This window comes from Tachypleus tridentatus, chromosome 7 (genome assembly GCF_004210375.1).
Source record: "Tachypleus tridentatus isolate NWPU-2018 chromosome 7, ASM421037v1, whole genome shotgun sequence".
Taxonomy (NCBI): domain Eukaryota; kingdom Metazoa; phylum Arthropoda; class Merostomata; order Xiphosura; family Limulidae; genus Tachypleus; species Tachypleus tridentatus.
The window spans coordinates 120,469,741-120,495,573 of record NC_134831.1 but is presented as its reverse complement, the minus strand read 5'-3'; the positions used below and the strand labels follow the sequence as shown (position 1 = coordinate 120,495,573).

Sequence of the window (25,833 nt, the reverse complement as noted above, 5' to 3'; positions counted from 1 at the left end):
CGGTGGGTGGTGATGACTAGCCGCCTTCCCTCTAGTCTTATACTGCTAAATTAGGGATGGCTAGCGCAGATAACCCTCGTGTAGCTTTGCGCGAAATTCAAGACAAACCAAACTGAAAAGTTTCCCCGTGGAACAACAGACAATTTACAGACTGACATCGCTAAAATCAGGGCTTCACTACCAAAGATGAACATTTCAGATAGCCCAATGTCGTTTTGCTCTAAAACAAACAATCAAAAAAAGCAAGTTACTCAAAACATGCTCACTAAACTATTTTCGGGCCCGTCTACTTCGTAGCCCGACATGGATAAGTGGTTAGGACGTTCGACTCCTAGTCTGAGGGTCGCGGGTTCGAATCCCCCATCACACCAAACGTGCTCATGATTTCAACTGTTGTGACATTATAATGTGACGGTAAATCCTACTAATCATTGGTAAAAGAGTAGCTCAAGAGTTGGCGATGAGTGCCGATGACTAGCTGCCTTCCCTCTAGTCTTACACTGCTAACTTAGGAATGGCTAACGCAGGTAGCCCTCATGCAGCTTTGCGCGACATTCAAAGCAAACTCCTGATTCATATACATAATTATAAGTGTTTAGCTGTTTGCACTGTGTTCATCCAGCAGCACGGGCGTTATAACAATGAATAAAATTTCACTTCATAAGGAAATGCATGATAGGTATATATTTGGAATATCACACCGCTGCTATTCACTGATTATTTAGACAAATTAATGATCATAATAAAAAGCCCTGGGATGACATACAAGACTATCAGTGTGTGTATCGTTCAAACCTCATTTCCAGGTACCGTTTTGAGTGTCGGGAGGAGTGGGGTCTTTTTTTCTACTGGGCCACCATTTTGTGAGAGATTATACTTTTCTGGCAGGTTACTGTGTCTTGTCTGACAATTATATTTCAGACTGTTATTCTGTGTGCGTATGTAAGAATACCGCTGTTCCACAGGCCATAGTTTTGTGTTTAATGGGACAACACTTATAAGTCATTATCACTGCACAGCAAAGTCCTTGCTTCTTGAACACTGTTGGGTGTTCCTTATAGATTTTTGGCTGCTGATCACGAAATTCACATCCAAATTTGCCCATCACGTGCCGTTTCATCGAAATCTTCAGTTTCACCAGGACATTGCTACAATGGAAAAACGATATCAGGGTAACTGGAATTCGTCAATACTTGCTGACTACTGTTGGACACTGCAACGTGATGCACCGGACATTGAATACAAACGAAAATCAGGAGCAAAACACTTTTAATTATGTTGAACTTAACAGCGTATTAGAAACATAAACGAAATTAAATACGTTTTTGCCGGTAAACAGTTAACTGTCTATTTCTCAAAGTTCGTACGTGATGAAGTAGAAACCAAAACTATATTTGTGCATACCCACCAGGCACCTATCACAATCAGCAAAAACTTTACAGGAAGCAAAACTTTTTAAAAAAACTGTTGTACAGTGTTATTTGTGTGGTGTGCATGTGCGAAAATTATATTTTTTCCGTGTCACTGTTTTCTGTTTGATGATTCTACGTCTCTTCTGTAGGCTGGAATACATTTTAAGGAAATCTTCAATTAAAACTTGTAAAGCAAACGAAGAAATACATACAGTGGAGCGCCGTTAAGCCGCGGTATTTGGGGGGTCAACCTGCTTAACTGCGGCTTAAGTGGTCCGCGGCTTAAACCTTTGTGACTGAAAAGCCGAAGTCGCCAACAGCTCCGCCGAGGAGCCTCATCCGGGCCATTGCGTGATCATTATATCGGGTTATCGAATTAAAAATAATACTTTAATTATTGATCACTTTTTTTCACGGATTTACCGCGGATTAACTTTAATGTATGGAGAGGTGTGATTCGGTAACAATGGCGGCCTCCATAAAGCTGACATAGAGAGCGGATAAGGTAGATTAACGGTCGATTTTTATTGTAATATATTTTATTTATTTCCCAAATTAAAGCAAATCCTTTTTAAATATCCCCTTAAAGATATAAAGCCAGGATTAAATTCGTAAGCCGCGTTTTTACACGTTCTTAAATCGTTCTCACATCGCTCACAAGACTTGCTACAGCAGTTTAAGCGATTTCGCAGTTTACTGGTCAGTGGCTTAATGGCGCTCCACTGTAAAAACACTGTTTCATGCAAGTTTATAAACAGTTTCTGCCTATTCGCCTCTTGTGCTATATAGGAAAATCGTATTTAAGAATGTACAATAACAAAATAACTTCGGCCATGTTTATTTAAGGTATAGTTCACGAAGTTCATTCGGGAAATTCAGAACATTAAGATGTGAAAGATGAACCAAAAAATAAACATTAAATTACCATAATAACGATCATATAATGGGCATGTAAAGACTAAGGTACATCCGTTGTTGTTATTTTTAAATCTGAAAAACACTTTATTTTATGCGACACGTGTGCTAAACATTCACGTGCAATTATCGACCTGCAAGGTAAGCAGTCAGTCAGAAGTCTTCCGACTTGGATTGGATCTAAAATAAACTGGTTGACTGTCACTCTTATAACGTACCCACACATTCAGCGGCATCGCGATCAGCAACCCGATATGCAAACTGTAACCTATATTCAAGAATCAACGAGTAATAGTTTTCTTCTGTTTCAAATCTGAATAAATATTGTACTTATTAATAATGCAATAAATGTTGACGAGTTTCTGTTCATCACCATCTTGTTGACTGAATAATGAAATGTGTTGTTGACTTCTGACACGTCATATTGTTGATTAGGGTATATGTTTTTAACTCATAACTATTTCATAAATAATTAATATTTTAACAACAACGATATATATATATATATATATATATATATATATATATTTGCTTTTTGTGATAAGTAATGCTTTTGTAGGCCTTTTCTTTTTAGGTCCACCAACAGAAATCAGCTTACTGGAATATGTATGTTTTATGAAATAAAACTTTTACTTGACTATTGTTAATCGCTGTACCTTATTTTTACAATTACAGTTTTAGCACAACACATGTAAACGAAATGCAATGCCGATACACCTTTCAATCTTGGTTTTAGCAACAATGTGATTCCAGGTTTGGTTTATTGTTTTTTTTTTGTTTCTTTTTAATGTTTCGTTAGAGCTGTTAAAGAATGTTACGCGATGTTTATTTATGCGGTCAACTACATTACCCGACCACATGTTAACAGTTGCGCTCTATGTGTGTGGGGTAATTCATATAGCTTCTTTTGTGTGTGTTTTGTGTGTGTGTGTACTCACCTTACAATGTGATCATAAAGAGTTGTGATTACTTTAAGCGAAGGCTAAATGACGTTACTCTAAAGCTACTCAGAGCTTTAATATACGTGAAATACGTATGATGCTTTGCTATACATTTGAAACACTATAAATATTGTCTTTTCTAAAATAAGACTAGCTTTTCTTAGGTGTTTTAAAGCTTCGGTTTCTTCACAAAGTGAGATATATTTACAACATTGTTTACTTTTAGAGTATAAATTTTGTGGGTTTTTTTCTTAAATGCTTATTTGCCTAAGTCATATTATCGTTCAAAATACTGGTCGTTTTGAGATCGTCAGTGTTTCGAAAGTCTCAGTAATAACAAGATACTAGACAGGTGGAGTTCCATTAAAAATCAGCACACTGTTTAAAAACAAACTTCAACATTTCCTTCACCTAGTCGCCAACCAGTCTGTTTTCAGTCCATTAGCTCCAGCCCTCCGCTAAAATCAGGGGTTAGATTCTCCTACTGTGGGCTCAGCAGATAGCCCGATGTGGCTTTGCTATAAAAAAAACAACCACAAACACCAATTAGCTCCAAATGGCTAAGTAGCAAGACTGAAGATTTGTAACGCGAATAACCGGGTTTCAATATTCGTGAAGAGCATAACACAGATCGCTCATTGTGTCGCTTTGCACTTAGCAACACACATACACAAACATAAAGCGTTGTTATTGTTCTCAAGTGGCTCAGTGTTAAGTCTCAAGCTTTATAACGCTAAAAATTAGGTTTCGATGCCCGTGGTGAGCATGACGGGTAGCCCATTGTGTAGCTTTGCGCTTAATAACAACAACAGATCGATATATTAAATATACGAACCACTGAATTATGCTTAATGGACTACCTCAAGACCCTTGTGCACTTATCAGCCTCAAGCATCTAGGCTTAGTAAGTTTGTAAGTTCTTACTTCGTAAGAACGATACCTCTTGCATCTAATAATAACATGCTACAATTTAGGATATTAGTTCTGTCAAAATTCCATATGAAGTCTAATTTAATTCAGTTCTACTAGCCAATAGCAATAGCACATGCAAACAATGAGTAGTCACCATGAGAAAGAAGCTCGTTTCGAAAATGAAACAAAAAGCTCTACAATCACAAGGACGAAGTAGAGAAGTCACTTTCAGCATTATATACGACGTCAATGTAGTTTTGGGCAGGGCAGTTTGTTTCGAAAGTTTCACACGATTTCTTTGTTATTGTTGTTTTTTGAATTTCGCGCAAAGCTACATGTGGGCTATCTGAGTTAGCTGTTTCTAATTTAGTAATGTAAGACTAGAGGGAAGGCAGCTAGTCATCACTACCCACCGCCAACTCTTGGGCTACTCTTTTACCAACGAATAGTGAAATTGACCGTCACATTATAACGCCTCCACGGCTGAAAGGGCGAGCATGTTTGGTGCGATGGGGATTCGAACCCGCGACCCTCGGATTACGAGTCGAACGCCTCAACCCACCTGACCATGTCGAGCCCACGATTTCTTTACAAACCAAAATGTTCTAGAAACACGGTGGATTTGATACAAACATTTTAACAAAAAAAAACAAAATAATAATTAACCCAATTAACTTTAACTTTTGTATTAAATATATATAGTTTTAGCAGAATGTTGTAAGTAGCTTCAGACTAGAAACTTCGCTTTGGTAACATCCCACATTCGTTTGTGAGTTAATAAATGTATAGAAAAATAAAGTGTCTAGAACAGAGGTTAACTTGTGTGTGTGTAAACCAGAATAACTTGTACATCACTAAAGATATGAAGTCACGTGAGAGTACTTATATTTGAAGTCACGTGAGAGTATTTCTGTCAGTGAGTGTAGACATCATCTACTAAGACACTGCTGTTTATTTAACGCAGGTTATAATTTCTTACTGTTACAAAAATATTAGCATTTTCATTTTTTCTTTAATAAACTCACTCTGACTTAGTTACATGCGGAGTGACTGCAATGAGTAGCGAGTTTAATGGTTACTTTGGCGACAACACTTAGAGTGTGAAGTAGGCTTACCGTTACAATTACCTAGGTCACTATATCTAAGATCTAGGTGACAACACAAATAATTACAACGTGCGGTTATATTACGGTATGAAGTAGGCTTACCGTTACGATTACCTAGGTAACTACATCTAGGTGACAACACAAATAATTACAACGTGCGGTTATATTACGGTGTGAAGTAGGCTTACCGTTACGATTACCTAGGTAACTACATCTAGGTGACAACACAAATAATTACAACGTGCGGTTATATTATGGTGTGAAGTAGGCTTACCGTTACGATTACCTAGGTAACTACATCTAGGTGACAACACAAATAATTACAACGTACGGTTATATTACGGTGTGAAGTAGGCTTACCGTTACGATTACCTAGGTAACTACATCTAGGTGACAACACAAATAATTACAACGTACGGTTATATTACGGTGTGAAGTAGGCTTACCGTTACGATTACCTAGGTAACTACATCTAGGTGACAACACAAATAATTACAACGTGCGGTTATATTACGGTGTGAAGTAGGCTTACCGTTACGATTACCTAGGTAACTACATCTAGGTGACAACACAAATAATTACAACGTGCGGTTATATTACGGTGTGAAGTAGGCTTACCGTTACGATTACCCAGGTAACTACATCTAGGTGACAACACAAATAATTACAACGTGCGGTTATATTACGGTGTGAAGTAGGCTTACCGTTACGATTACTTAGGTAACTACATCTAGGTGACAACACAAATAATTACAACGTGCGGTTATATTACGGTGGGAAGTAGCCTTACCGTTACGATTACCTAGGTAACTACATCTAGGTGACAACACAAATAATTACAACGTGCGGTTATATTACGGTGTGAAGTAGGCTTACCGTTACGATTACCTAGGTAACTACATCTAGGTGACAACACAAATAATTACAACGTGCGGTTATATTACGGTGTGAAGTAGGCTTACCGTTACGATTATATAGGTAACTACATTTTAATGATTAGTGTACGCTATGTTTATCAGTGGTTACTTAGGTGTCAACACGGTTACTATAATATAAATTAGGTTTACCAGAATGGATACTTATACGACGACTATCTGCGCTAGCTATGTCTTATTATAAAGTGATACACTAGAGGGAAAACAACTAATTAACACCAACCTTCGTCACCTCTTACTGTTGCTCTTATAATGCATCTAACATACGGAGCCTGTGCATTGTTGTTATTTTATCTTTTTTTTCGATAACGGGACGCGAACATTAATTCGACAGTCATCATCGCTCTCACCACTGGGACGCGTTCATCTTCCGTTAAACGTAATGCGGCGAATATGCTTATAAAGCTGTACTCTAATACCGTTCTGTGACAAATGAATCTAGGCCTTATCATAGCAAATAATGGTGTTCTATTAGGACACGTGCTTCGCCTATCTTGCTTTGTTGGAGAGTGAACAATCCTTGCAACGTGTTCAAATACGCAACGTATAGTTTCTTTGGGAGAGTTCGAACTTGGAGGCAATTACACTCACTCCGACATACAAAATAATAATAAAAAATACCAAATATTAAAATGTTTTTACTGTGCACATAATATTTCCACAAACTTTCTTTATTCTGCGTCACTTTGTTTCTTGACACGAAGAAAAAATTGTCTATATTCCTTTGAAGTTACTCAGTAAAGCTAGAAACGCTAAAGACGTTTTCATGATACCATCTGAGGAATGAGTGGATGGCTCGTTTCTTTCGTGATGTAATACATATATTTAATCTTCAAGCTATCTAGTTTCCACGCGCCATCTCTCTATTTTTTTCGTCGTATGATTGTGTATGAAAGAGCAGTTTAACTGGTTTACCATGTGATTGCACTACACTAAAAAACACCCTTAGTCGCAGGGATCCCACTTCCAATTCTATCGTTATATATTTTTGAGTTTGCTATGCATGTGGAACGACTATGGTAGTAAAATGAATACATTGGGACATACTCGTTGATTAGGTTTAAATTTCATGCAAAACTACATGAGGGCTATCTGCTCTAACTGTCCCTAATTTAGCACTGATAAAATAGAGGGAACACGGCGAGTCAACGTTACCTATTGTCAACTCTTGGGCTGCTCTTTTATCAACAAATAATAGGTTTGACCGTCACGTTATAACGCTCCCACGCCTTAAAGAGTTAGCATGTTCGGTAAGGGGAGGGGGGGTTCGAACCCGAGAACCTCAGGTCGTGAGTTGAATGCCTTAACCACCTGGCCTCATATTTGTTTTGTAGACTAAACACCACAGCAACAGCGCTTGACATTAATAAACAGTGAAGGACGAGTTGTTGTAAATTATCACATTTCAAACCTAATAAAGACGCACACACATACGTATTTTGTTTTTTAGTTTTCACGAGTTTAATTCATTTGAAGTTGAATATATTTAAGTACAGGAAGTTTTTGTAATGTCGACTGATTATATATATATAACTTTACATATTAGGAAAACAATTACCAGCAATTGAAACACGTACTTGTGGACCATGAATTATGATCTTCCCATGACGGTTTGATGTTGAAAGAACGTTTCGGTCTTCGGGACGTGTGCGTCATCGTCTCAAAAGCCAACCATGACATAAAACGTCCATGAAGTGACGCCTACGTGTCAAATGTGCTGCCTAAACTCATTATAAATGAGAGACAAAAATGTTTTTGAAAATCAGTCGTTTTCGCAAATGTCAAAACAAAACTGAAGAGACCAAACAAAAACAACCCTTTTCCGTAATCTACACATTTTTGTATGTGGTAGGACATATAAAGTCTTGAAGGGTTTGATTCTAAAGATACATTTACCACTATAAATTCAGATGGTTGAGAAAACACATACTGTAAGCCAAATACACCAACAGTCTGTATGAAATAAATAATCAAGTCGATTTATTTATTCAAAGGAAATGTTTTTCAAGAGTAAGACAAGTGTAAGACATGTTACCAAGTGTTATCATGTGACAAACTAAATATACACATATATTTTTTATGCTGATTATGTGACAAAAATGTCCTGTTCCAGCTATTATTGTGCCTGAGAAATAACAGACTGTATATCGGCATAATTTGTAGAAATAAGTAATATAAAAATATACTAACATATCAAGTTAGTATAAGAATTGGAAATTGAATAATCAGTGAGCTGAGATGATAACTAATACGTTGAAGGTTTAACAAAACAATATTTGACAATCCATAAAATTAAAGAGTATGAAACAAAGCTATATAAATTACTACTGACCGGGCCCTGGCATGGCCAGGTGGTCAGGACATTCGACTCGTAATCTGAGGGTCGCGGATTCGAATACCGGTTGCACCAAATCATGCTCGCCCTTTCAGTCGTGGGGCGTTATGACGTGACGGTCAATCCTACTATTCATTGGTAAAAGAGTAGCCCAAGAGTTGGCGGTGGGTAGTGATGACTAGTTGCTTTCCCTCTCGTCTTACACTGCTAAATTAGGGACGGCTAGCGCTGATAGCCATAGTGTAGCTTTGCGCGAAATTTAAACCAAACTACTGACTGTCTGAGTTAAAAGATGCCTAAGTGAAATCGGATGAACGCATTTAAAACAGGGTTCCAAAACCGGGGATCCTTGGATCACATGAAAGTGTTTGTTGGGAGAGAGGGACGATAAACACACAGTGCTGCTAAAGGCCTTGTTTGGTTTGTTTAAAGTTAAGCAACACAATGGGCTATTAGTGCTCTGCCCACCATGGCTATACAGGCCCGGATTCTAACATTGCTAGTCTGCAAACATACCGCTGTGCCACTGGCGGGGGGCTGTGAAAGGCACAAGAGTTTATAAATTCATTAGATTGGCGATCTTGGTCAATATGTAGAATATTCGGGGGAGCTTCGGATGTACTCCAAGCATATTACTTTCCACTGTTGTTTTTTAAGCAAAGTTCATTCAAGTGGTTTTAGTACACATTTTCAATACTCCTTTCTCTGGAAGTAAAGACCAGCATGGCCAAATGGTTAGGACACTCGTAATCTTGGGGTCGCAGATTCGAATCTGTTACACCAACATGCTCGCCCTTTCAGCCGTGGATGCGTTATAATGTGACAGTCAATTCTATTATTCGTTGGTAAAAGAGTAGCCTAAGCGTTTGCAGTGGTTAGTGATGACTAGCTGCCTTTCCTTCTAGTCTTACACTGCTAAATTAGGGACGGATAGCGCAGATAGCCTTCGTGTATCTTTGCGCGAAATTAAAAAAAACCAAAAACAATCCTCTAGAAGCAATACCATGAATATCGCCCTCCTGCCCCTGTACCATTTATACGCGATTTAAAAATAAAATGTCTGTAATATAATTATTTTCCCGCTGCTAACCGAAAAGTGCGGTTATATTTCTGATCCAAATTGATTTCTGATATGCTAAGCCTTTAATTATCAAACTCTGTCTTTTACAAAATAGGACATCCAAGAAAATTACAAAAAACGCACATATATATGTGTGTATAAAGTCAATATACAATCAGACGGCTACAAATTATGCCACATTAGATTTAGTTTGCAATCGCTACTCTCATAAAGAAACAGAAATATGTCATATTAAAAAAAACGTCTCGCTAAATATCTGCCGTGTTAACGAATGAAAGCAAAGTGAAGCTATAACTGTCTAATATATTCATGTTTCTTATAAATTTCAGAAACTAATATGCGTTCGACTAGGTTTGTGGTTGTTTTTAACTGTTCTTTGTTAGTTATATCAATCAGTGAGTACAGAAAATAGGCCATGAGGTAAATGGTAACCAGATACCAGCCTCAACAATGTTATTATATTATGATCTAATTAAAACTGGTAGGACTTTTTGTTCAATTGTTGATATGACAAAAATGACAAATTAACCCAAATATATCCAAGACAACTTCATGATTTCAATATATTTTGCTGTTGTTATAATGCTTTGTGTCTTCAGTCTTTCAATAAAACGTGAATATTACAGTGTTGTACGAAACACGAATCGGAAACTGAGTTATCTGTGGAAAAGTACTGGAACAGTTTTGTTTTAGGGTTTGATGTCGAAGCGCCCTCTTTTTTTTTTGCTACGTACTATTACTCCAGTCGTTTTTCGGGCGTGAGTTTCTTTCGTGGAGCAAGCGATGAAGTCATCGGCTTGTTTATCGTCGTCTTTTGTACTGTTTTTTATTTTAAGTGACGTGCTTGGTAAAAACAGGTGTAACTCCATCTTACAACGAATTTAAAAATCTTAAGGGGGCTACAGAGACCCAAATTAACACCACCAACAACAAAAAATTACTCAACTGATGCATACATTCGTTCTAAGTCACACGGGTTGTGGTCAAAACGATCACATAATACCTGTGATACTGTATTCCAGGTAGTGATTATTTCCTGCTCAGATACAAATACACGTCATAAAAATATTTTATGTTTTACTAACATTCAAAGAATTCAGTGTTAAATGGGCCCGGCATGAACAGATGGGTTAAGGCGTTGGGCTCGTAATTTGAGGGTCACGGGTTCGAATCCACGTCGCACCAAACGTGCTCGCCCTTTCAGCCGTGGGGGCGTTATAATTTACGGTCAATCCCACTATTCGTTGGTAAAAGAGTAGCCCAAGAGTTGGCGGTGGGTGGTGATGACTAGCTAGCTGCCTTTCCTCTAGACTTACACTGCTAAATTAGGAACGGCTAGCGCAGATAGGCCTAGTGTGACTTTACGTGAAATTCAAAAACACAAACAATCGGTGTTAAATACCCTAGAATGGCAAAGCGATATATTTGAACATTTATAACCCTAAAAACCGTGTTTCAACACCTATGGTAGGCACAATACTGATAACGTATTGGGTAATTTTCTGCTTACGTACAAACAAACAGCGTTGAATTTCGAAGGTTTGGATCGCGACGCATTGGATGTTTTTCATATAAACAAATTTTAAACAATAAAATCTAATCAATTTTATCCAAGACAGCTAAATCTCTGTTATACAATTATTAGCAAAACAGAATATTCTTAATACCTGCACTACTGTGATTACAATGTGCAATATGTTTAATATCTTTAACACAATTATTAGCAAAACAGAATATTCTTAATACCTGTAATACAATGATTACAATGTGCAATATGTTTAATATCTGTGACACAATGATTAGAAAAATGTAGTATGCTGAATGTCTGTAATACAATAATCAACAAAGTTTAGTATGTTGAATGTCGTTACGACATCTAAACCAATATATCGATTGAACAGAAATTAAAGGTAATTGAAATTAACATGTCTAATACGTTTTAAAACCCCACTCGCAATAAATATATTAATATCGGTATAATACCTTGCTGCCAAATGGCCCAAAAATGGTGTCCTTACTAAAACCTACTATCTATATTTCTGTTGTATAGACCGATAATGTAAAGAATCAATGAGTCTTACTGCTATAAATGTAATGTTTCCGAGACAGAAAAGGCTTAAATATGGCACAACAATTTTTCGACCACACTATATATGCCAATTAAACTCAGAAAACAGCTTGCAGTATCTTTGCTTGTTTGCTGTTTTTTTAAATTTTGAGCAAAGCTACATGAGGGCCATCTGCGCTAACAATCTTTAATTTAGCAATGAAAGAAGACTAGAGGGAAGATAACTTGTCATCATCACCACCGCGAACTCTTGGGCTGCCATTTTACCAAAGAATAATGAGATTGACTGTTACACTATAACCCCCTACGGTTTAAAGGGCGAGCATGTTTGGTGGGGCAGGGATTGTAACCCACGACCCTCAGATCGCGAACCAAACGCCCTAACCAGTTTGTATCTTTGTATTTTTTAAACATCAGTAATATTATCATTGTTGTTGTTTAAGGACAAAATTACAAAATAGGCCAATGAGCAATATGTATTCTATCCACCAAGAGTAATTGAGCCCAGGAGTTGAATGTTGTAAACCCTTAAAATTACCGTTGACTCACCGAGGGAACTACTAGCAATAAACGTGAAAACCGAAAATGGATTGAATATAACAGATTGCTTTGAATAAGAGTTAGAAATTAACGATGTGGAATACTTACAAAACTATAAACCTGTAGAATGCAATTTAAAATGGATTGAATATAACAGATTCCTTTGAATAAGAGTTAGAAATTAACGATGTGGAATACTTACAAAACTATAAACCTGTAGAATGCAATTTAAAACGGATTTGGTAACTGTTTTCTGCCAGGTCAGTCCAGTTAGATCAAACACAGTAATTCGTGTAACTTCTAAGAGCTAATGAGCTTTTTATGTAGGTAAGTGAAAAACAGCTTGGGGTATATTTTGTTTTTTACGCCCACAGCCCTACTAGTTTCTAGCTAAAGAGATGTTTGAGGCAGCCTACTAACTAGTTTTAGAATCATTCACAAAGATACTAAAAAAAAAAAAAGATATCTGTGTTTATGTTTTAATTGACTTTTGCTACAGTTTTATTTGATGGATAATAAAGTGTCAAATACAGGAAATTAGTTGTAAAAATAATTTTATACAACGAGCTTTTAACATGATTATTTTTAGATTTGTGCACAATTTTCTGATGAACGACCTTTCACACATAAGTTTCTAAATCCAACACAACAGTTCATTGAAATTCCACTTCTTTCCAGGCTTGAAAAACAGACCAATTGTGTCAAAATAACTGGGATTCCAAATAGGTCAATTTCCATTTTGGCTAAGTCTGTGTAACTCAATGAAAAATAGGTCTTAACGCTGACACCTCACTCGATAATTAACTTGAACCATATTTGTTTCTTATGTTGTTTAAACAACTTCCCTCACCTATCAAGTCTTACTTAATTTATTTCATAAGATGATAGCGCAATTTTTACATCAATCACAACTTACGTTTCCAAGTCACGCCTATCAGACTAATGCATGCAAGTGCAGGAGTTTTAGTTATCGGAGTGATTTGTTCTGAATTTCGCATAAAGTTACACGAGGGCTATCTGCGCTAGCTGTCCATAATTCAGCAGTGTAAGACTAGAGAGAAGGTAGCTAGTCATTACTACCCATCGCCAGCTCTTGGGCTACATTTAGTCGGTGCTTGAAGTAGGGTGTGGTGAGGCGGGATGCCATCTCACTTCTTCCGAAACAATCCTGCTACCTTTTAGTAGACTGTAAGATTCTCAGAAGGGAAATGTTCAATAAAAGATGTAATAAATATTTACATAATGGAGAAAGAACCTTTTTCTTAAAATGTCGTATGAGAATCAGACAGGAATAAAACAAAAGTAGTATATGGATGGAGGGAATAAACCCTCCGCTACGGGCTCAGTCAGTGCGACCAAGTTCGTAACCACAAAATAAACATTAAAATTTTCATACTGCAACTCGTAACAGTATATATTTGTTTGTACTTAATTTTGTATTTTATTGCCCTTTAAACTATGCGTAGCTAACAATTCTACCACAAGTTGTAAATTACTGAACGAACTTGCAACCCTCGTCACTTTATCAAATTACGAAACGCACGAGCTAATCTAACCTAATAGGTTCCTAAGTTTTACATTTTAGTTACTTTTATAATAACATTTAAAGAATACACATAAAATTAATACATGTAATATTTGGTTCTGCTTATAGTCAACAGTACCTATCACTAACTCTTAGAAAATATTTGCCTAACGAAATTGTTGGATTAGACCTTCACTCTTGCGGCAAAACCCGACAATCTACAGGGACCGTTTTAACAGTTCGGTCACACACACATTCATAGGCGCTACGTCCAGTGGCTTTACATGTCTATCTATTGTCTGTTCAGAATAGCGTAAATGTCGGTTTTATTTTACAACTGTTTGAGATATGCCACGGTTGAACAGATATGTAGTGGAACCAGCTTATTTGCATGTGAGTTGTGTTACTTTTTAATACAGAATTATTTTTTTTAATGTATTGTCTTTTTGTTATTGGATTCTCACTTGTTCTGAGGCAGCGCATTTGCTCACCACGGTTGGGATACAATTTATTACAGATCTCTTTCTGAACGGTCCTGATTCCAAGTTGATCTACGATCCGTTGTTTACAAATGTCATTAGGCACAAGGAATATTTCCGAATTAAAAATTAAAAATCCTAGTCTGAACAAGTTTATGGACTGAATGTATAAATATTTATCGTTACAAACCGTTCGTGTGGGTGTGTGTTTCTTATAACAAAACCACATACGGCTATCTGTTGTATCCGCTGAGGAGAACCTAAACTCTGATTTTTGCGTTGTAAATCTGTAGACTTACGGATGGTTTGGTTTGTGTGTTTCGAATTTTCGCCAATGCCACACGAGGGCAATCTGTGCTACCCGTTCCTACTTTAGAAGTGAAAGACTACATAGAGGGAAGGCAGCTAGTCATCACCTAGGATTTACCTTCATATTATAACACCCCCATGGCTGAAAAGACAAGCACGTTTGGTGTGACGGAGATTCGAACCCGCAACTCTCAGATTACAAGTCAAATACCTTATCCATCTGGTCATGACGGGCCACTTAACGGTTGTCCCACCGGGAGACTCCTTCAAGAGATGCATCTTCGAGGACATTAGATCACCTAGAAACAAAAATGGTAACTTGTAATAATGGTATATACCATTCCACCGTGACTTAATATCGGCTATAAATGTCATATGACTTGCTAATTTGCATACTAAAATGATTTTAATCTATTATGACAATACTCGGTTTTTGTTTGTTCTGAAAATGTGCGCGCTCCTTACTGTCTGAGTCAGCACCCAAATATGCTTTATTAAACACTTTGTATCGCAACGGCCTGGAATGGCCTAGCGCGTAAGGCGTGCGACTCGTAATCCGAAGGGCGCGGGTTCGCGCCCGCGTCGCGCCAAACATGCTCGCCCTCCCAGCTGTGGGGGCGTTATAATGTGACGGTCAATCCCACTATTCGTTGCTAAAAGAGTAGCCCAAGAGTTGGCGGTGGGTGGTGATGACTAGCTGCCTTCCCTCTAGTCTTACACTACTAAATTAGGGACGGCTAGCACAGATAGCCCTCGAGTAGCTTTGTGCGAAATTCCAAAACAAACAAACAAACAAAATTGTATCGCAACATATTAAAAGTTTATTAGTTTTTTTAAAGTCTAATATCAGGTCTTATAATAACACAAGTTTATTTGTTGTGTGTGTGTATGTGTGTGTTTCTTGTAACAAAGCCACATCGGGATATCTGCTGAGTCCACCGAACCCCTGATTTTAGCATTGTAAATCCGTATACTTACCAGTGTATCAGTGGGGGACGTTTATCTATTGATATTGTTAAGTATGGTAAAGTTTAGCACTAAGTGAACTAAAACAAAAAAAACGTACATAAGTAACAGTGTTGTCTTATCTCTTCATCGAATAGAGACCACATTTAATAAAGGCCTAACTAACGTTAGGTTTAAGACATAACAGATTTCAGTGTCTGCAATTGAATTTTTTTTTTCCGAAATCCGATATTTCAAGAAGTTTTTCAATGAGTGATACCAATTTGACCGAAAGTGTTTTGCGGGTCTTTGCTAGTACAATATAATCAATCCTCTACAGTTGTCAAACCAATATTTTACGACTTATATGTAAAGTATATATACCATTTTTCATTGCGTAGTGAATGAATATTTCGCTTCTTGTAAGTTACAGCACCAAGGCTTCAATATTGAAGTTTAATTCTAGGTACCAAGTGGTTAACACACTCTGCGATTTCCATTTAGTATTACATTTTCAAATTCCTTGCATTACGTATTTATGAGCGATTGTTTGTTTTTTTTTGGGGGGGGGATGTGTTTATTTTCTCTGGACATCGACCTTTTACGTACCGTAAAATCAAAAGCAAGAAAGCTTACCAGCATTGTTAAGGTATTGTTATTTAAATTCACTAATACGACCGTTTACTTTGGTATTTGTACGAAACCATCATTGTAAAAACTTTGTTCACGTAATCAGTGATGTCGAGAAAACCCACTTGTAGAGAAATATACATGTAAAAACGGCTCGTTTGGGTTGAGAAAATATTTTACGTAGAGGAGCGAACAACGTTTCGACTTTCTTCGGTCATCGTCAGGTTCATAAAGAAAGAAAAAGGTAACTGACCGGAAACTGACCACATGTTTAAAAGGGGTTATGTAACTAAGTGTCGGAATGTAGAGGGCGTGCTTAGATGTTTGTTCACGTAATACCCCTCGCCTACATTTACAACACCAATAGGAAAGTGACAAATTAATCTGTTTCATCTTTATTAAAAAGGAAATTAAAACAAAATTAAACAGGAAAGAAACACGGTTGTAGAAAGTACCTTTATTCACATAAACTGAAATATAAATATTTATGTAAATTATCAGTGGTTAGTTCCTCTACTTGATGACTTAGGACGAAAGTTAAAGTTGTTCATAGTTGTTGAGATACGGAGAAACAATTTGCTTCTATCTGCCTTGACGTTCATGGTTTATATATATATGCATATTTATGATTCAGTTCAGTTTGTTTTTAATTTCGCGCAAAACTACACTAGGGCTATCTACGCCAGTCGTCCCTAATTTAGCAGTGTAAGGCTAGAGGAAAGGCAGCTAGGCATCACCACCCACCACCGACTCTCGGGTTACTCTTTTATCAACGAATAGTGGTATTGACCGTCACGTTATAACGCCCCACGGCTGAAAGGGCGAGCATGTTTGGTGCGACGGGGATTCGAATCCGCGACCCTCGAATTACGAGTCGAGTGCCTTAACGACCTGGCCATGCCAGGCCTAATACAGTTTAAATGTGCTAGATATTTACTACGTATTCTTCAAATAAATTGCACTGAAAAAATGAAATTAAATAGAACTATATACATAAATACTGTGACCATTTGAAAATATGTGGCCTTATAAACATACAATTATACATATTCTTTACAGGGCCAAGAAATTTTGAGATAAAAAACTTCTTATTTTTTGTTGCACAAGTTTTATTTAACTTTCGATTTTTTTAATATTATAGTATTTTTATATGGAAACTATTATACTATAAAGCTTCTTTGGGTAAGTCTACCCCTCTAATAACAGCAGGTTCGAGAAGACACACGATTATCGCAGAGTAACGTTGAATTAATATCATCCGAGTTTAGGTCTACGAGTAACAAACAGCCTAGAAACAATGGCAAACACATTTTTTTAAGCCTAAATTTAAAAAAAGTGAGTTGGTCAGCTGATTTTCTTACGACCACAAGTTAAAGGGAAGTTTACCCCTCAAGATTCAATCAATGTTGTCTGGTCGCATTATCATGTTATTTTATTCGCCATTCTTTCTCGACATTCATCGATAGATTTCAGCCAATGAACTAGCAAAAGGACCTATGGCACTTTTCCAAGCCAAAAGGGTGAAACCTAATTGACAGAGGCTAGAACCTTAACAGTTTTTCTGGGCCACGTGTTTTGTGTCAGATTTGCGTGCAATAAAAAATAAATAATAAATTTAGAATTCACATTACTACTACAAGAAAGAAACCTATAGTATATTCCTATACTACAGTACTTAAAACCTATGGTATATTCCTATACTACAGGATTTAAAACCTATGGTATATTCCTATACTACAGGACTTAAAACCTATGGTATATTCCAATACTACAGTACTTAAAACCTATGGTATATTCCTATATTACAGGATTTAAAACCTATGGTATATTCCTATATTACAGGATTTAAAACCTATGGTATATTCCTATACTACAGGATTTAAAACCTATGGTATATTCCTATACTACAGTACATAAAACCTATGGTATATTCCTATACTACAGTACATAAAACCTGTGGTATATTCCTATACTACAGGATTTAAAACCTATAGCCATGTTCTCACATATTACAACTTGCTTTGAACATCTTATGTAAATAGAAGTCTTATTATTATTGCGAACCAAGGTGTCTCTTCAAGCGTTCATCTGTCTCCCATTTGAAAAGCCGTGCACGCAGGCACAACCCAACATTCACTTTTGAAGTGACGATAAAACAAGAATGAACGACATTGACACGAAAGTTTATTTCAATGTAGGATATTGTACTAATCACACCATCATTAACATTTTAAAACTTAACCCAACTTAAGTAATAAAATTGTAGATTTATTGTATGTTGTTGTTAAGTGGCTCTTAGCATGACAATTACTTTTCGTAGTAGGCAGTATAAGTAGCTTAGAGCTTTAGATCTGAGCGAAACCAAGAGTGCAACACAACTAACCTTTCTGAAACCCATGACAGAATTTAAATTGATAGATTAACTTAAAGTTTTATCATCACTGGGGCCGAGTATTTTTGATTACTCAAAGTCTCGGAAAATTACGTAGAAACAAACAAAGCAGACATGAAATAATAACTTCTTTATCTTGTATAAGACGTGGAAAAATTGATTTCATTCGAATGAAACTTAAATTTTAGTATCATGTCATTGCGTAAAAATACGTGTTCATATTTGACCGCATATTTTTCACTACGCATTAGAATTCAAGTTTGTGAGTTTGAATTTGACCAGTGAGTACAAGTTGACTTAAGAGTAATGTGAACTCAGCTGCAAAAGTTTTGTCCGTTGGAACATTTTAAAACATGGCGACCAATACAGAAGCCACCTAGGCATATGCAACATAATTATTATGTTTCTATATACCAGCATAAACAATTACTGGAGTAAACAAACAGTTCCAAACATCGATATGTCACTCGCTATGTCTCTGTCTTGTGCGTTCTGTTGTATGTACGATTATTTCGGGATATTCTGCATGTTCCATTTGTTCTGCAAAGACGGTATACCATATCTGATCACGAGCTGCAGTCTACTCAGGAGAAAGCCTGGCACAGCCAGGTGGTTAAGGCACTCGACTCGTAATCTGAGGGTCTCGGGTTCGAATCCCCGTCACACCAAACATGCTCGCCCTTTCTGACGTGGGGGCGTTATAATGTTACGATCAATCCCACTATTCTTTGGTAAAAGAGAAGCCCAAGAGTTGGTGGTGGGTAATAATGACTAGCTGCTAGTCTTACACTGCTAAACTAGAGACGGCGAGCACAGATAGCCCTCGTGTAGCTTTGAGCGAAATTCAAACCAAACCTACTCAGGAAGGATAACGTTATAGTGTTCTTCTTTCATTCGGAAAGATTTTTAATATCAAGTTACCAAATTTTGTGACGTCATCTAGAACATTCTAGGATTACTTTTATAAACGCTTTGGTCTTAATGTCATACGTCCTTTGATAACATATAAGCCTAACATTAATTTAAGAAAATATTATCTCAGGATTATTATAACTATAACCTCATTAAAGCCTAGAAATTTTCACTGAATTCTGTTTTCCCGAATGTGCAAATACCCTGTATAATGTCCGGCAAGTTACATCGTATGCAAGTGCAGAATCTAAACTCGTGAGTTAGAAATGTTTCTGTTAAAGAGTCATATAGAACGAAAAATGGATATTTTGCACAAATAACTACAGTAACTCCCTTTTTGGATCACAAGGGTTAATAAGTTACTACGCTCGAGTACGTTTTGTACCATATCGTTTGAACTTTTTTTAATGGTTATTTAATAGCTTGATGTGTTGTGTTTACACACCATGAAGGTTTGTAAAGGTTATTGTGCACAAGTAATAACACAGACTTATCGTTTTAATCTGTATTTTAGTGATGATTTACTCTCTTAACTCATAATTGTTACTAAGATAGTATTATTTAAAAATGGTTCAGTATCTCACTAGCTGATTCTCGTGGTTCAGTGTGTACGTATACGATGCTTATATTTTGCAGAGATAACGTAAGTCAGTCGTCTCGTAGGTTCATCGTTATTGTGTTCTGTGGATGCTTTATGAAATATTAATAATTACAAAAACATATTAGATCCTATACAGCTAATGGAGCAGGTCACCGTTGCCATAAATTAGTTTCCAGTTAAACTAAGTGCAAACATTTTTCAAACCCACCTAAGAGTTATAAAGTTGATAGATTTGTTGTTGATTTTGGATTATATTTCTTGCTGGAGACGCCATCTATTAGTTTAATTTCAAAGTTCTACTTTTTGTTTGCAATGAAATATTTCATTTTTGTGAAAACAGTTTTGACGTTTTAAAAGTCAATAACATAACACCAAGACAGATGTTAAAAATAAATATTTAGTCGTCTTTTTCTGTTGATTTTTTTCTCAAACAGTAACAACTGGTCATTTGGGTATCCATACTATAAACCGGCATGATTGTTACTGCTGCTACGACTCGTGAATCGTGGAAAGGTTAGACTCACCTGATGCTACTTCCGTCTTCTGTGAAACTGTTCTAAAGTCAAACTAGTTCATCAGCATAACTCTACACGCACACAAAATACGACATTATACTGTTATTGTACAAAGACGTAATCGTAACTGGAGGCCACGTTTACTGGCCTGCTAGGGCTCACTGTCACGGCCACAAAAGTTCGTTGAACTCGACAGGAAGACGATAGGCTTACCGAACACAATCTCACCAGCTGGAAAAGTATCGTTACAGTGTGATGTCACGCACGCTTTAGTTAGTAGCGCGACCTGTTGGTGAACCTGACCGTCAGTGTTACTGGTGCAGGGAGTGTTTGTCGACTTTTTTTGATGCACTGTCTGGCTTGTAGTGTTACTTCATTTGTTTGGCAAGTCTAACCTGTTATGTTTTTATTAGATTATTTAATCAAAGCAGTAAACTTTTAGGTACCACAAGTGGTTTTACCGCATCCATTCTATAATTGTAGATCATGATGGCCGAGAATGTGATATTTGTTCGAACGCTAATCTGAATCGCTTACAATAAGTTATTTTTCATCGTTCAATTTCTGTCGTTCTAGCTTTATGTAGTTTTAAAAAAATCCGCCATTCTTTCAAAGAAAACTTTTCATGCCATTTTTCAGGGATTTTTCAGAAGAAGTATACAAAAGCAGATCGAATACCGGTGTCTTCGAGACGGTAAATGCTTAGTTATTCGTCTAAACCGTAACCGTTGTCAGTACTGCCGCTTTAAAAAGTGTCTCGCCGTGGGTATGTCCAGAGACTGTAAGTGTGTGCTAATAATCTAACTCGTTAAAACGTGTAGTTTTCTTGTATTTTGATATAACTTATTCAGTTTTTATCTAATGTATTGCAAACAGTGTGATGCGTAGATAAATTTAGTAAGTCTTACTGTTGTGTATAAACAAATTAAATAATTTACCCATCTTCGGTATACAAACTAATCTGAGTGGCTTACATTCGTTACTCACGTAATTTAACAGAAATTTAACCAGGTAGCGTATTATGATAATTATAGGTTGATTATGACTTTGTAATAAATATCCTTCAATACTATGGATTTTTTCGCGCCATTTTTAATAAAGAAAAAAACGAGAGAGAAGCGTGATGGTTAATACAATGATTAATTGTGTACATGCTTAGCGTTATTTTCAAATAAATACTTTATCGATTTGATGTTAATATAAATCTATTTTTTTATTAAAATAGTTAATAAATTATATATAACAGTACAGTTTTTTTTTAATAACGATTAACGATAGTTAGCTTGAACAAACACTTTTTGGTTATAAATTAAAAGTGAAAAATTAATAGCGAAAAATCATCAGGTATAAAGTAAAACTTTGTGTGATCGTGATTTTGAAAGATTGGTCTGAGTGCTATTTATGATTTTACTGTAGGGAGGAGGACTTTTATTTGAGATCCAGTGTATCTTAAGCAATTTTGATTTTCTTAAAGTTAAAAACGGTCTATTTTGGAAATATTTCTTGCTGATTATTTCCCCTAATTTGTTTTTCAAATAGCTTAAATTACACATTTTGTATGTACATATTGGTTTCAAAAGCTTGTATCCCTGATTTTGATATAACTTATCATTGTGTGTAAATATATATATATATCAAATTTTAAATACGAAAACTGTTTGGTCATAGCGCTAACAGTTGACTCAGTTGTGTAATCTATAAAATGTATTCTGGATTGTTGTTGAATCATTTGGGTTACTGACCAGTTAGGAAATAGAGAGAGAGAGAACTTGTTTTGAAGTTCACGATCGTTAGGATTGAATTACATAACTTCTAGTGGATAAGCCAATATGGTAGATAGATTTGAACAGTTTTTGTGTTCAATAACTCATTGACTCACAGACGAACTGCGCGTGGTAGTGGTGATACTTATATTCCATTAAATTTTCTTTGTCCTCATTGTATGTTTTAGCTGTATGTGATGGATTTTAAAGTTACATTTCACAGAAAATGTATCTCTGTGTGATTACGTAATTATTAAAACTCAATTGATTTGAGTTACTTTTAAATTATTGGCACCATTTTTCAAAGTGTGGTTGTAAATAGGACTGTATACAAGTTATTTGTTTTTGAATTTCGCGCAAAACTACACGAAGGCTAACTGCACTAGCCGTTCCTAATTTGGCAGTGTAAGGCTAGAGGGAAGGCAACTAGTCATCACCACCCTCCGCCAACTCTTGGGCTACTCTTACCAACGAATAGTGGGATTGACCATAACATTATAACGACCCCACGGCTGAAAGGGCGAGCATGTTTTGTGTTACAGCGTTGTATACAAGTCCATTTGATGACAATTTTATACCTTATTTATGCATCGTAGGTGGCCCGTAAGTCCCTACCCATCCATATATCTTATGTATCCAGTGTATCTGTGTGGCGTCCCTCATTCTCGCTGCATAATATAATACACAATACGCTCTTCGAGTCTAAATGGGCTTACATCGGCCATATTTCTCTGAAAAAAAAAGAAACAAATTTATAATACATGCGTAATTGAGTATAACATAACAGCATATGGATGGGTAGGGACTTAAGGGCCACCCTGTGAGAATAAATTTACCATTTCGATGATTTGATCTTTATGAATGTATTTTGCAGTGTATCAACACGCGTGACAGGGCGTAGCTTTATAGTCAGTTTGTCTAGCTGCAGATGGTAAAGCTAAGGTTCTAGCCCCATCATGCTTCTAAAAACACTTTACACTTCCAGCCTGGGGGTGTTATAACTATGACATTTCTTCACGTTGTTTGGATAACGTGGTGGGCGTTGCTATCTTGGTTTACCTCTCTCCTGGGCCCAGCATGGCCAGGTGGTTAAGGCACTCGACTCGTAATCTGAGGGTCGTGGGTTCGAATCCCCGTCACACCAAACATGCTCGCCCTTTCAGCCGGGGGGACGTTATAAAGTGACGGTCAATCTCACTACTCGTTGGTAAAAGACCAGCCCAAGAGTTGGCGGTGGATGGTGATGACTAGCAGCCTTCCCTCTAGTCTTACACTGCTAAATTAGGGACGGCTAGTGCAGTTAGCCCCAGAGTAGTTTTGCGCGAAATTCAAAACAAAACAAACCTCTCTCCGATCGGTAGTTGTAAAATGAGGATGGCCTTCCCGAACCTCAATTAAATGTCTTTGTTTTAACAGTTTATTCCATTTGTTTTATAAGATCTCTCTGAGGAAAAATTTCAGTTTCCCTTGTAGTTATTCGTATCGTATTGGTATTTTAATGAGATCTCATGCTTGTTAAAAAACTTTGAGAAGGTTGAAGTATTTATTTACAGGCATTAACATGCGAACATGCTTCTGTTTCATGTAAATATTCAAAGTTAAAACATTGTTTACTCAACGTCACAGCTGTGAATGTGGCTTTACTGATTGTATTTTTTATCATATAGTGCACATATTTCGTTTAATACAGTATTTACAAACCAAAAACAGAATCATAATGGTGTTTTGTAGCTGTTAGGTATGGTCGAGTACCAAAAAGGTCAAGAGAACGAAACGACGATGGCCGAGTTACTCAGGCTGAAGCTGACCAGTCAGCAAGAGAGCTAGAGAACAAACAACTGGCCATGTACGATATCATTCTGACTATATCTCAAGCCCACCATGCCAACTGTGCCTACACAGAAGAAAAGACGAGATGTTTAGCCCGAAAGCCAGCAATATTTGTAAGCATTGAGGTTCCGTAAATATTTCTTAGTTGTACAACTTTATCTGGATGAAATAACCCGAGAATTATTGACTGTATTGACTTTTCCTAAACTGTTTATGTACCAATTACCTGCGGGTGCCTGACTTTATTTCCATAAGGTCTTATATATCAGAGCCACACACTCATAATAAATTAAAAAACAAATAATGTTTAATTAGTTCCAATTAATTCTTGTTGGGGTTTCACATTTTTGTACATACAAATACGTGATTGGTTTGTTACAGTGAGTGTTCTAATAGTAAAAAAACGCAAATATTTATTTTGATGGACTTCACCGACAGATGGCCCGGCATGGCCAGGTTATTAAGGCACTCGACTCGTAAATCTGAGTGTAGCGGGTTCGAATCCCCGTCACATCAAACATGCTCGCCCTTTTAGCCTTGTGGGCGTTATAACGCTACGGTCATTTCCACTATTCGTTGGTAAAAGAGTACCTCAATAGTGGGTGGTGGTGACTAGCTGCCTTCCCTCTATCGAGTCTAACACTGCTAAATTAGGGACGTGCAGTCCTCGTGTAGCTTTGCGCGAAATTCGAAACAACCCAAACCACCGACAGGTAACCATGTAAAATTAAATAGTCTATTCGAGGCTTAACGGAACTCTTCAAATAATATAAACACAATATTTTTTCGCTTCTGCATAAATATTTTAAGAAAAGCAAGTCAGTTTTTCACGTATAATAATTGTTTAATGCATGCGAATAAACTTTTATCAGCATCTGTAAGTTCAAATTTTAATATAATATTTGCAACGTGCCTATGTTTGGTTTCGTACGCTACTTTAGCCGAGATAGAATCCACAGTATCTAGTAATATAACAAAACTTGTTTCCTTCTTTTCATTCATTAAGTTTTTTTACACATTGATAAAAATACTAATAAAATTGGCGTAGCTTTTAGTTTCAGTAACATACCTTGGAGGGGCGTATCTACACCCAAGCTAATGTTTCTAATGTTGTATTTTCATTTAGCAGAGTTTGAACGAAGTACAAGCGGCAACGTCTGATGACAACGGAAGCGGACAGATTACTGCGGACAGTTTGGAACACCAGAAGATTGTTATGTGGCAGCAATTTGCTGTACTGGTCACTCCGTCCATCCAAAGGGTGGTGGAATTTGCAAAGCGTGTTCCCGGATTCTTAGAGTTAACTCAAGATGATCAACTTATTCTTATCAAGTTAGGTTTTTTTGAAATATGGCTTGTCCACATTGCCAGAATGATCAACACGTTAGACAACAGTGTGACTTTCAGTGACGGAAGTTATGTCTCTAAGCAGCAAATGGAGCTTATGTTTGATGTAAGTTACCATGGCTTAAAGAATTGAACTGGTTTGTATGTATTACGGAACTTTGAAACTGTTCAGCTAACTTACCCAGTTATCGATTATTTAACTTGTTTTAGTTTTCATGACACCCAGAAAATACATAAAACAAAATGTAGAAAATACAGATGATGGTAAGTTGGGAATTTTAATTACCAATTGAAAGTTCTCAGACTAACTTATGTCTTACTTTGTAACTCATATTTTCTG

At 36.7% G+C, this 25,833-nt stretch overlaps 1 protein-coding gene and 1 long non-coding RNA gene across 6 annotated transcripts in view; one reads left to right on the top strand and one right to left on the bottom strand.

The window, feature by feature from the left end:
* LOC143256498 (uncharacterized) overlaps positions 1-20,834 on the bottom strand; it is a 52,428-nt gene extending 31,594 nt beyond the window's left edge. Inside the window, exon 1 of one of the 2 annotated variants that reach the window (XR_013031390.1) lies at positions 20,563-20,834. This is a non-coding gene — a long non-coding RNA (uncharacterized LOC143256498). The remainder of the gene's footprint in view (positions 1-20,562) is intronic. The other variant, XR_013031389.1, reaches the window with a different exon arrangement.
* The window catches only part of LOC143256493 (ecdysone-induced protein 78C-like), a 154,429-nt gene that overhangs the window by 122,696 nt on the left and 5,900 nt on the right, over positions 1-25,833 (top strand). For 2 of the 4 annotated variants that reach the window (XM_076513784.1, XM_076513782.1), the window contains exons 3-5: positions 21,193-21,334; positions 24,048-24,259; positions 25,276-25,599. In XM_076513784.1, coding sequence (XP_076369899.1) covers positions 21,193-21,334; positions 24,048-24,259; positions 25,276-25,599 — 678 coding nt within the window. Of the gene's footprint in view, positions 1-21,192; positions 21,335-24,047; positions 24,260-25,272; positions 25,600-25,833 lie in introns of all 4 variants that reach the window. The other 2 variants (XM_076513783.1, XM_076513781.1) reach the window with 1 other exon arrangement.